This window comes from Lampetra planeri, chromosome 9, assembly GCF_965212315.1.
Source record: "Lampetra planeri chromosome 9, kcLamPlan1.2.h2, whole genome shotgun sequence".
NCBI lineage: Eukaryota > Metazoa > Chordata > Hyperoartia > Petromyzontiformes > Petromyzontidae > Lampetra > Lampetra planeri.
In genome coordinates, this window is record NC_136115.1 from 5853042 (window position 1) to 5865121 (window position 12080).

General features: G+C 43.1%; 1 protein-coding gene across 1 annotated transcript in view; it reads right to left on the reverse strand.

Moving 5' to 3' along the window:
• Positions 1-946: 946 nt before the first annotated feature.
• The window catches only part of TRAPPC11 (trafficking protein particle complex subunit 11), a 39358-nt gene continuing 28224 nt past the window's right edge, over positions 947-12080 (reverse strand). Inside the window, exons 21-30 of the mRNA XM_078597490.1 lie at positions 11378-11526; positions 11035-11156; positions 10133-10258; positions 8198-8263; positions 6388-6547; positions 4527-4638; positions 3844-3935; positions 3599-3732; positions 2370-2537; positions 947-1211 (exon numbers count right to left, since the gene is read on the reverse strand). Of these exons, the coding sequence (XP_078453616.1) occupies positions 1167-1211; positions 2370-2537; positions 3599-3732; positions 3844-3935; positions 4527-4638; positions 6388-6547; positions 8198-8263; positions 10133-10258; positions 11035-11156; positions 11378-11526 (1174 nt within the window). The 3' untranslated portion in view covers positions 947-1166. The remainder of the gene's footprint in view (positions 1212-2369; positions 2538-3598; positions 3733-3843; positions 3936-4526; positions 4639-6387; positions 6548-8197; positions 8264-10132; positions 10259-11034; positions 11157-11377; positions 11527-12080) is intronic.

Here is a 12080-nt window from a genome sequence, read left to right on the forward strand (position 1 = left end):
ACGTGATGCCCCGCAGCCAATCCTCAGCCACACCTCTGGAACGTTCCCAAAGCTACTGTACGGCTGCAAGGCCACGCCCCTGGCTCGACTCCCCATTGGTTGCGGGCTGAGGCCGGCAGAGCCCATCATTATCACCCAGGTGTAACCTCACATTACACTTTGCTAGTAGCCAGGTTTGCAGAAACAATATCCCGCGAGCCCACAGAGTTATAACAATGGTCAGCTACGGCAGAGGTTTTGGTTCTGCTGTGTTTCCATCCACAAGCTTATTCACCATCTCCACAGTGGACATCCACTTCAGTGTTTTTCCCTCCTTTGCCACTCCATCGCGAGTCTCGACCACCGGACATTATCCCTTTTAGCGACACATCCCATCCAAGCCCACTTTTTTTCTTCACAAGGTTACATTTTTTTTTATTAAAGACCAGCCTGGTACAAAGCACAAGCGACGGGGAGAGTGGGGTACAGATATTCCGGCGGACAACAAGCCCGAGGCCAGGTGCTCACGGGGCAGGGAAAATGAAAGGTGGTTGGGCTAACTGCCCTATTCACGTAGGGACAACGTTCGGGAATTAGGCATTTTTATGGAAGGGCGATACGAGGAAAGGGGTGGGAGAGAATTTACCCAAACAAAACTTAAAAATAACTTACACGGGCCAATTGGCCCTCTCATTATTGTGAATCGCCCTGGGGCAGCATGCCAAAAGTCCACCCCCTCTCCCAAATTATGCCTTTATGTCTGTCTTTAACCTACATGTATTCTGCAATAAAATATATATAAGGTTCCAAAATATGTTAATAGGTTTCCCCCCTTTTTTCTGGCAGAAAAAGGGGAAGAAAGATATGATCATATATAAGGTTATCCTCCCTGCTAGTCTTTATGGGTAAGGTTGGGGAAAGAGATGGAAAAAATATCCACAAACAAGACTCCGTGAACACAACAAAGTTTTGGTCAACATAATCTAAAACTTTATTATTCTCGCAACTATTCACAGGCCATGCTGTAAAATGAAGAATCTTTCTGCAGCAAACTTAAGTAGTGCATTACAATGCTTACCATTAAAATATATTCATATAATCCAATTACAGACAGCAACCAAATGTCTTATTTTACATTAACTCTTCTGGTGAAATTGAAGGATGGCTCACACCCAACCTCCCCGTTTTCATCCAGCCTCAGACATGTTGCTCTCCAGTCCTCTTCCCTGGGGCTAAACAAAACAACAGGTAAAGACACATTAACACCACAAGGTTGAAAAGTTTCATTACCAGGAACGTATTGATGATCGCAAAACATGAAGACCACTGTGTGCAAGCATGAATGAGCATGCCTGTGCTTATGAGCACCCTGTGTTGTATATACATAAAATGCAACTGTCATCCATAACTGCATGCAAAGCTAGATGCCTGTGCTCCCATTAACGTGTCAAGATGTGAATACTGCGTAGGCTTTCGCGACCAATATAGATGTTGTGGATTTGCTCTCCAACACACCGGTGTGCTGTACTAATAACGAACTGGCATATTCTGTTTACGTGACAAACGTTACTAGTTGGCTGTGTCAGGTGGTGGCGGGTTTAACGACACATTTATATTTACGTGATACAACCCAAAAAAACTATATTATGGATGTGAAGACTGTATGGCTGAATCTCCTTTTCCATTTGCTAATTTGCAAGTGTAACTGCAGATAGGTGCCAATAACGCAGTGCCGTCCTTGGGTCAGATTGGAAACTGGGCTTATACGTAACCATCTACACCCCACTGACCCCCTTTCTATCGATGGGTCCTGTCTCTTTTAAATGATAGCAATGGTGGGGAAATTTCATATCGATGAAGACTGATGATCTTCGTACTGGAGCTAGAGTATCTCACTTTCAAGTAAAATGCTGATGCACCGCAAATTCCTGTTATTATTATTATTGTTGATATTCCCAACTTCCCTCAGTTTATTCATCTTTCTGCAAGTACATTCAGGTGGCACACCCCTTGGCAAGCCCACAAAATTCCAGCACAAACGCACATCAAGCTCCACAAAGTGCATTGCGCACTTTCAGATGCACTTCTGTGACCATCTGGAACTCTCTTCCTTTCAATATTAGGAAGTGACTGGAGATATGCACTTTTAAATCTAAATTGAAAACTAACTTCTTTATAAGTGCTTTGTGTTTAGCTTATCTTTTCCCCCCTGCACCTTCAATTAGCATAGTTGGCTCCGTACGGTGCATACTCTTTGGTTCTGTCGGTAAAGTCACGTAGGTATAAAATGAAATAAAATAAATCACGACGTTTCGGGCGCAACACAAGCGTCCATCATCAGGTGGGAAAGTATACATACACACATGCCACCCGTGCAGGTCAGGACACACCTTGACAAAGACATGCGTTGGCAGGAGGCGGCGTATGAGTTCGTCGCTGGCTCCTGGGAAGCGCAGCAGTTTGAAGTGCAGGCGCGGGAGCGGCTGGAAGCCGGCCACGAGAGGGTACATGTTGTACCGCAGCTCTTGCTGGCTGCCCGGCAGGATCCTTAACCGGATCTGCACACCAGCGGAGGACTTTTTTTTTTATTGATTTCAAGAACGGCGTACACATCTGAAAAATTATTAAAATGGACATTGGCGTTTTTGCCACCAATGTTGTGGAACCAGCTTCCGGCACGGACATTTAATACATTTAAGACCAAATGAAAGACATTTTTGAGCAGCAAACAGCTCAAACGAAGTGAAAAAAACGAGATGAGACTCGAGGAAATGATTGTCATCATTTGATATAGTTTACGTATATTGCCCGTATTGTTTATTGGATATAGTCTGCAATCACTTCCAAAGTAATTATTTCAAATACTCGTTTTGTCTGGCGCCTCGATAAGTACTGCGTGGGAGGTACAGTGTATATGTATATTCAATGATAATGAAACTATAGCGATTGAGGTGCTTGGGATAGACAGTCTGCCACCTACAAAAAAAATTATTGTTCATTAGGATTTTCTTCCCCCCCCACCAGTATTTTTAAGTGATGTGTTGATCAATTAATGTCGTGTTGCTTTGAAATAAGACCGATATATGGAGCGATTTTCTGGCATGAAACATGTTTTTACATGTGGATAGTATTGGAGTATATGTGGGTACACTTAAGTTGGAGATGTTATAATCAAATTCCACATTGTGACATAAGGCCAACTCGTCAATTATAATTCCTTATAAATGGCATTGCATATTTCTTGTAATACCTAACAGGAATATTGTCCAAAATTTGTGGGTTGGTTTTCTGGTTGAATTCTTGCAAATGCTAGGTCACAAGTATATGCTCAAAGTAATAAGGCCTTCGAAAAACTGTATATTCATTATTGTAAAAGTATAATCAAGTGAGTGTTTATCTCCTTAAATGAGCAACAAGGTACCACCCATCATTGTTTTTTGACCCGAGTTTAAGTGTGGAAGATTCCAACACTCTTGTGGTGGGGGTCAGTCTGTGCAGAGCACCACTGTTGAAGGCCTAGTATCAAATGTGACGGATTTGTCATTGGTATTCAAAAATTACGTGAACATCCACATTGCAAACTCTCTTTTCGGTGGTGGTCATCCTCTCTTATGGGCACCTGTTTGTTTCCGGAGAACATGAAGGCCTCACTGGCATCCACCGTGAGCTCAACCTCCTGCACAATGTCGGTGCGGTTGTGCAGCGTGTACTGCACGGGCAGCATCTCACGAACACAGCCACTTGCTGGGAGCTCTGCGCACACCAAACACGGGTCATCATCTTAGTGTGTGTGTGTGTGCGGCAGCATGTGTCGCTTTGCCCTCTGCAGCAATTGTGCTGTATGCTATGCTGTGCCATGCATACCGGTCTTCACGTAGAGCGGGATGGTCTCCACAATGACGTGAGGCAGCGTCACCACTGTGCTCACCAGTGGGGTGTCTGGTCCTGCAGAGCTCCTGAAGGTAGAACAGCATGACATCTCCGATGGTGCAAGTCACTAATGGGCAAAGGTTTCTCTGCGCAATCTAAGTCAGTGTTTTTTATTTACTTTAGCATGCTTAGCAGTGTGGGGTATCCGCAGCCGGTTCAGATATCACTTGCCAATGATGTTAGCCATGAGCAGGAATCGAACTAATGTTTCTAGGTTCATAGCAATATGCCAAGTACTATGCCACTGCTCCATACGATGTATGAATTTTAAAACAGACTGGTGAAAGAATGAACAAAACTATAGTGCTTATCATGACAACATGCACAATAAGAATGTACAACTTGCATTGTGGCTCAGACTATGCTGGCATTGTTATTCTCGGAGACAAATTATGGTGTGTAAGGCTGGACTGAGATGTGGAAGGGGCCGAGGGTTCGCATGCAGGGCATGGGGCAGATGTGTGGAGGGACCTATGTATGGGAAAGAATGGGCCACAGTGTAAGTAGCTCACAAGCTCAGGAGGTCTGGGCATGTATAAGAGAATTGTATGTCCGGATGTACAAGTGTTATTACCCCTGGGCTCACCTTTAACCAGGTAAGAGTATATGAGACTAACCTCTTCCAGATGAGGGTGTATGTGCCCAGTGCGATTCCACTTTGTCCATTGGCTATAGGAGGACACTGCAGGCAGTAGCACTCACTACCACTCTCTCCTGTCTGCAGCTCCACTGTAAATACAATGCAAATACAGGTCACTAATAACACCATCATCAATGTCATAATCTAATTGGTATTCTCTAATATTGCTGACGGACATATACCGGAAATCATGCACCAGAAATAAGTCATCTCGGTATAGAAAGAATTTTGGAATAACAGAGCTATTGTGATTTATATCACAGTTCGTCACAATACAGTCTGAAAACTGAATTCTAGATCTATTTTAGAATCCTTAATCGGTAAAATGTTGGCTGTACAATTTAACACTTCTAAACACTCCATCTGTCTCCATGAAATGCCAAAGTCACATTCTCGGTGTCCGCCTCACATCTGCGAGATGCCTGGCTCTGTTTGGACGTGCCAGACGTGGCTGTGTTGGCACGCCAACCAACTCGTGCCGATCTGAACCTGCACTGCAAACCTGAACCTGCACTGCAAACCTGAAACGGCACGAGACTTTGGAGCAAGCAACTGGAAACGTCTCCCAAAGTCGGCTGAGAGGCGACTGGCTGTGGCTTTTTTTCAAGCCACGACTGAAGCCACTTGGATGGCTGCGGCGGAATCGGTCGACGTGGAGGAGGGAGCTACGACCCCCCCCACTCTGGTCAAGCGTATCAGTGAGCGAGTGAATTGTCTTCCTTTGGACTTTCAGGGAGTAATATAGCACTTAGTATAGCGAGGAGAAATGTTTTATATTGCAGGTATTCAAAGTTGAAGCTTAAGTCAGCATTCAGATGTACCAGAGCACATCATAACAATAATCACAAACACCGACATTGGTGGAATTTTACAAATAAAAGACACCTTTTTCAACTGCATTGTGACACTTCCAAGTACAGTTTAGCATACACGGGGTGTGTTCTTTATACAGAGCCAGGCAATTTATATAAATTTATATTGCATAATTCCGAATGGGATCGAGTTTCTTCTATGGGAAATTCACTTTCTTTTCAAAACCTCCATTCAATCGAACGGGACTCAAAGAGAGATGCTGCTGTACTGCCTCCTGGCAAGCCAGGGTATTAGGACACCTTGATGTCCATGGGTGGGAGGGAGTTTCGCAACTTTATGTGCAGTGATCCACTATCCCTCGCTTCCAGTGTTGGATTACAATTGTGCACTACCAACAACCGGCTAACACACACACCACTCAGATTACACTCCCTATCTGATATGAGCTTCCGTGAGATTTGCAGGGCAGCAGAATCACGTACACTGTGACACATGCAATATGTCTAATTATCACAATTTATATCAATAACTGAATTGGTTCTCCCAATTGGAAACACTACATGGACAGTGATGCATACGAGATGGGGTGCAGGTCCATAATATTTCTAACAAAATTAAATTCAGTAACAAACGAGTATTTATCCACTGGAGGTGATATGACTAACCAATTGCTCAAATTGTCACATTGTATAATATATCATGTAAGAGATCTTACTGGAATAGACGCGTTTGTCAATAACCGTGAGCCATCCACTTGTTATTGGGGGTAATGTCATCTCTGATAAAGGAGCTGGACAAATGACCGATGACCCATCCATAAAAGCATTGTAGAATGAAAAATATCTAAAGACGGACACTTGCATACAATCAATATGTCCATAAAATTCCACTATAATTTGTGATCAGCTATTCTTGCCACTCAACCTTGAGCTTGGCCCACATGGGAAATGTAGACAATCATTCGTGCGGCATCAAATAATGCGCATGTGGTCCCGTAGGCCGCATGCGTGTGCGCGTGCACGCACTCTGCTGCAACTGCGAGTTCACGTCACGGTCCGTGTGTTCCATCGGCGAGGTTAGCTGGAGCTGACTGGCTGTGATGGTCAGAGCCCAGGGCGACATGCTGAGAACTTCTGTGAGGAGAACGAAGGGGTCGTCCGAATACACCCTCTCCATGGCTTCAAACTGAAAATGTGGACACAAAATACATGCTTTAAATACAGCACGTGCATACATTTACATTTTTGCGATAATGCATTGGCAGTTGTACATACGGCACAAATAACAAAAAACCCAACACTTTCACCAATGCTGCCCTAAGGGCCATTGCCCAAAAAGGTACCTATTATAAATGTTCTCCTTCTAGGGCAGTGCTATTAACGAATGCATTGCGTTTTGTTATAGGTGCGTAAGTGAACTCAAAGTTATAAATCCAAAAAAACAAATCACCGTTCACTTAACTAATCAATATTCTTAAATGTTTTTGTCTTGTATGCTACATCATTATCTGATGCTAATGGGCTTTGCAAACTTAATATAAAATATTTTTGTATGAACCAATATTGATGATGACTATGATAGAAATGAGTGGATGGTCAGTGTATTAATATTGTTTAAAATATTAAAAACAATTTCAGTGCCATTGCAATTCACCAATTGATATGACCACATTAAAGGTTGAATATGTTGTAAGGCATATTTTCTCCCCTATTAAATTATAATTGTACAATGATTGCTGCAAGAATGTGAAAACAATATATGTGTAGTGGTGATACGCGCTGGGTGTATATGTCGTGTGCCAGCGCGTATGTACGGGTGTGTGTGTGGTGACGCGCGCTGACAGGGAGGAGCAGGCGTCAGTGCGCGGGTGGGGGTAGTGCTGCTGATTGGCTGTGTGCCGGTGACGCGCCCAGAGGGAGTGATCGGGTAGCAGCGCGGTGTGATTGGTCGGGGAGTGGAAACACGCGCTGAGCGGAACCGGATCGTAGGGATAGCGCGTGGGGATTGGGTAACTGAGGAGCGGTGCCGACGTTGAGGTCCGCATCCGCTCCGTCTCCCGGGAAGAAGGGGTATATAAGGTGATGCACAGAGGAGCAGGGGCAGAAGTGGAACCATCTAAGAATGAAGACGAAGGTGCAGAGATAGAGCCCGGAGAGGAGAGTAATGGAGAGTAATGGAGAGTAATGGAGAGTAGAGGAGAGTAAGGTATAAGTGTGTAGCCAGCGAGAGAGAACGGTCTACACGAGCTGAGTAATGTATAGTGTGTAGCCAGCGAGAGAGAACGGTCTACACGAGCTGAGTAATGTATAGTGTGTAGCCAGCGAGAGAGAACGGTCTACACGAGCCGAGTATGCATACGGTGTAGCCAGCGAGAGAGAACGGTCTACACGAGCTGAGTAATGTATAGTGTGTAGCCAGCGAGAGAGAACGGTCTACACGAGCCGAGTATGCATACGGTGTAGCCAGAGAGAGAGGAAGGTCTACACGAGCCGAGTATGCATACGGTGTAGCCAGAGAGAGAGATGCAAAGTCTACACGAGGCGAGTGGAGAGTGTAGCAGAGGCGCAGAGTCTACACGAGGCGAGAGAGGAGTGTAGCCGAGGCGCGGAGTCTACACGAGGCACAGAGAGCCAGCAGCACAGAATCCAGAGTCAAGAGAAGCGCATTGTGAAGAAGAGAGGCCACGCGTTGTATTGTTACAAGTCAAGATTTAATAAAAGAAGTGTGTTCCCGTCAAGGAGTTTCCTGCCGTCATTTTCCAATACTTCATATGTAACGCTTCTTGAATAATTTACCAAACAAATCCACAGTTTTCACCAATAAACACAAACGTACCTTTGTAGAAACCAACTTCACAGAAGTGTCGAAAGGTAACACTGTCTCTATGATAATCGTCTCATCCTGCTCACAAAGAAAGAAAACGGAAGGGGAAATATTTAAACAGCATGGTTGTAATCATTGCAAAATGTCTTTTCACCCGAGTGCATTACAAAAGAAATGCAGTATTCTAAATGCATTTTTCTTACTTAAATCTTCGTCAATAAACCTTCCTTCTAGTAAATCTAAATGTTACTTGTTAACTTTTTTTTAACAAATAACCCTGACTTAACATGTAGCTTTTCCCAGCCAATGATTGATTTGTGCGTTGAGCAACATAATGATCTGACTAAACCTGTCCTCAAGACCCTCCACCACTCGACAGCCAAGCCGATTCAGTCGACACGTTTTTGGATCAGATCAAGCGAGCAAAAAGTGTGTCATAAAACCCTCCTCCACCCGACAGCCAATTGATGAAGTTATCACCTGAACTAACGTGCCAGTTTATTACTGCTTCAGCACACACGTGCGTTGGAGAGCAATCCCACAACATTTAACAATTGGGTATGGCAGTTTACTCAGTTACAGCCATCATCAAACATTTGGCAGAATTGAGCAAATGTCCTCCAGTCTTGGGACTTAAAATAGGTGCTATGATGTCATCAATACGTGCCCACAAAAGATCAGAAGGTGGCCAGAAGTGATACCTAGAGGTTAATATAAATCACATAAATTATGTTATTTTAATTCTAGATTTGAAGCTTTCGTGACTGCAAGGATTCATATTCTTAGGTTTTTTCGGTAAAGTCACGTAGGTAAAACATTAAAATTAATGAAAGTAAAATAAAATAAAAATCACGACGTTTCGGAGGCAACACAAGTCTCCGTCATCAGGTGGGACCGTCACAGCCAGATTTGCTGCATCAAGTGAGGCAATGATTCAAGATGTAATCAAGTTACTTTTAAGGGATTACATCTTGAATCATTGCCTCACTTGATGCAGCAAATCTGGCTGTGACGGTCCCACCTGATGACGGAGACTTGTGTTGCCTCCGAAACGTCGTGATTTTTATTTTATTTTACTTTCATTAATTTTAATGTTTTACCTACGTGACTTTACCGAAAACACCTAAGAATATGTTATTTTAGTTTGCAATACATGCTATGGTAATACAAAGGTTTACATAATGAAACAAGTTAGGCAAAGTTAATTGATTGTACTTGTCGATTGTTAGATTATAACACATTTTGTGACATGTTAATAAAGTACACATTTACGTGGTGATACTGGTTAATCATAGTGAATTATATTAAGTGTTTAGTATTGAATTTCGATTTAAAGCTTTCGTGACTGCAGGGATTCATCTTCTTGGTTCTTTCGGTAAAGTCACGTAGAATGGAAATAATAAAATAATAAAAATAAAACATAATAAAATAATTCTCGACAGACCTGTTCTACACCTGAGGACGGCTGCTTGCGTTGTGGCCGAAACGTCGTGAGAATTATTTTATTATGTTTGATTTTTATTATTTTATTATTTCCATTCTACGTGACTTTACCGAAAGAACCAAGAAGATGTTTAGTATTGTTAAATTGCTGTGTTAGTTTCTATCAACATAAATACACTTTTTTATTCAGTTTGTAACATGAATAACGATGTGTTCAAGTCGCACTCAGCCTATAGCGGTCGACTGTTGAATTATTTTTTTATTTCTCTAAATTTTAATATATTCTCGAATTAGCCTTGGCCAATAGTAATTCGTTTGTATAGAATATTATCAAATTTAAATGAATGTCTTTGAGAGCATTTGCCATCCCTCTGGTGTTCTTTTATCCTTGTGCTAATCGTTCATCTCGATTGACCAACAACATAGAGCATTTGCCAAAGGTGCAAGTGATCCGGTAACCTGTTGTTAGTGTGGGTAGTTCATCACTTATTTCGATCGGCTCACCTTGTGACAGCGACAAGTCACCTCCTTGCCGCTGGTCCCAACAGAAGCGTTCACCGAGTAACCCACAGACACCAAGAAAATACGAGTTCCGACGATGGAACATTTGACGAACACCGTCTTATCCACCTAAATATACACATGCACACATGAGAACACACCAATTCCCCTTTTAGCAAGCATCTATTATATCCATTATTACACATGACGTTTACGCTAACAGGTTATACGAGGTACTAATTTGAGGCAGCCAAAATAGGTACGATGACATGTTCACATATCAAACATCATTTAAAATAGATTCTGACAATCATCAATTTGATACATGAATCAATTCATTCATCGAAGAATTGAATATTCATGATAAATCCAACGAATAGAATGTTAACCTTTAGGCTCATGGAATAAACAAGATGGAAGGAACCAGACAGAAAATAGTACAAAAATAAGAGAGAGAGAATATCTTTTATATTTCAGTGTGACCCTGCATCATGACAATTCATAAAAATCACGAGGTGCCCAGGAGGTAAATCATTACAAAACAAGTGAATACGACGAGGAATCAAACCAAGGTTTCTGTGTATGTGAGCTCACCATCGCTGCTACACACACACGTGGAACAATTCAGCATCGCACACTTTCAGATGCGCTCCTGCGGCTATCTGGAACACCCTTCCGATATTAGGAAGCCACTGGAGCTATGCGCTTTTAAATCTAGACTGAAAACTCATTCCACTCGAACTGCTTTTTGTGTTTAGTTTGTTGTCCTTCCCCAACACCTCCGATAAGCAGAGTAGGCTAAGTACGATGCCAAATAAGCTCAACATACACATATACAAGTTATATGTTACAGAATTGGGAGAAGCCGAAGGGAGTTTGGATGCGTGCACCTCGGGGACTCTTACCGTTTGCCCAGGCTGCAGGTCTCCAAGGGGTATGTCGTGCAGAAACGACGGGTGGGACTCGTCGCAAATCTTGGAGCCGTCAAGCGTCACGTGCGTTGTCTGTGTCAGGTTTGCATCCTGACCTGAAAATAACAACATCCCGCTGTGTTCAGAGGCCAACGGGAGGCTCTTGGTACAACGTTTATGTTTAATATACATATATAAATAAATCATCAAAAATCTCGGGTCAAGGTACTTAACATTACAACACTCCAGCTTTTGCCCCGCTATTTTAGACGCCACAAGAGGGAGCTGCTGGACATAAAAATGAGCAGCAAGCAGTGTCGGGCTAAGGAGCCAGTACCAGACTTGAGGCCCACAGAGAGGGTGACGTTTGCCGCGGGGACATCCTCCAGACTCTGCACTGTCACCCGGATGCAGAACATCTCGTTGGTGAGTGCAGGCGGCTCGTGCTGCATCTGAACCGCTATTTTTGGGGCTCGTGGAGCGAGCCTGCAGGCAATACAAACACAGTTTGGGTTTAGAAAACGTCCGTTTCTGAATTTCAAAACACTGTGATCCCAAGTAGAGGCCATCTGCCAGCAAGAAGTTGTAGAACTACACCTTCATCTGTTCCAAAATTGGGAGGGAGGCGGTAAGGGCATTCACATCGAGGTAATTAGAAGACATTGGTTATCAATAGGAAAGTAACGACAATAGCATAGTATCAGCAGTGGCCTCTCCTTGAACAAACATTACTGGCTGGGGATTCATATCCAATCACAGCAGCTATAATCATTGAGGTTTTTTTCTGGTGACTTAAAATGGGTAAAACTATGACCTGAATGAAGTGCTTAATTAAACTGCAGGCAGATGGCCTTCATATTGTCACATAGACGAGTGTCCTACAACAATAAAACATTTTTGAAGAGACGCCCAATTTCACCCACTAAACATCTACAATGGAGTCTAAGATATGCGCACCCACATTGCAACGGCAACCCCTTCCCTCCACCGCCCCAGTTCATATGACCCGTCTCATGAGAACCTATAGCAGTGCAAGATGT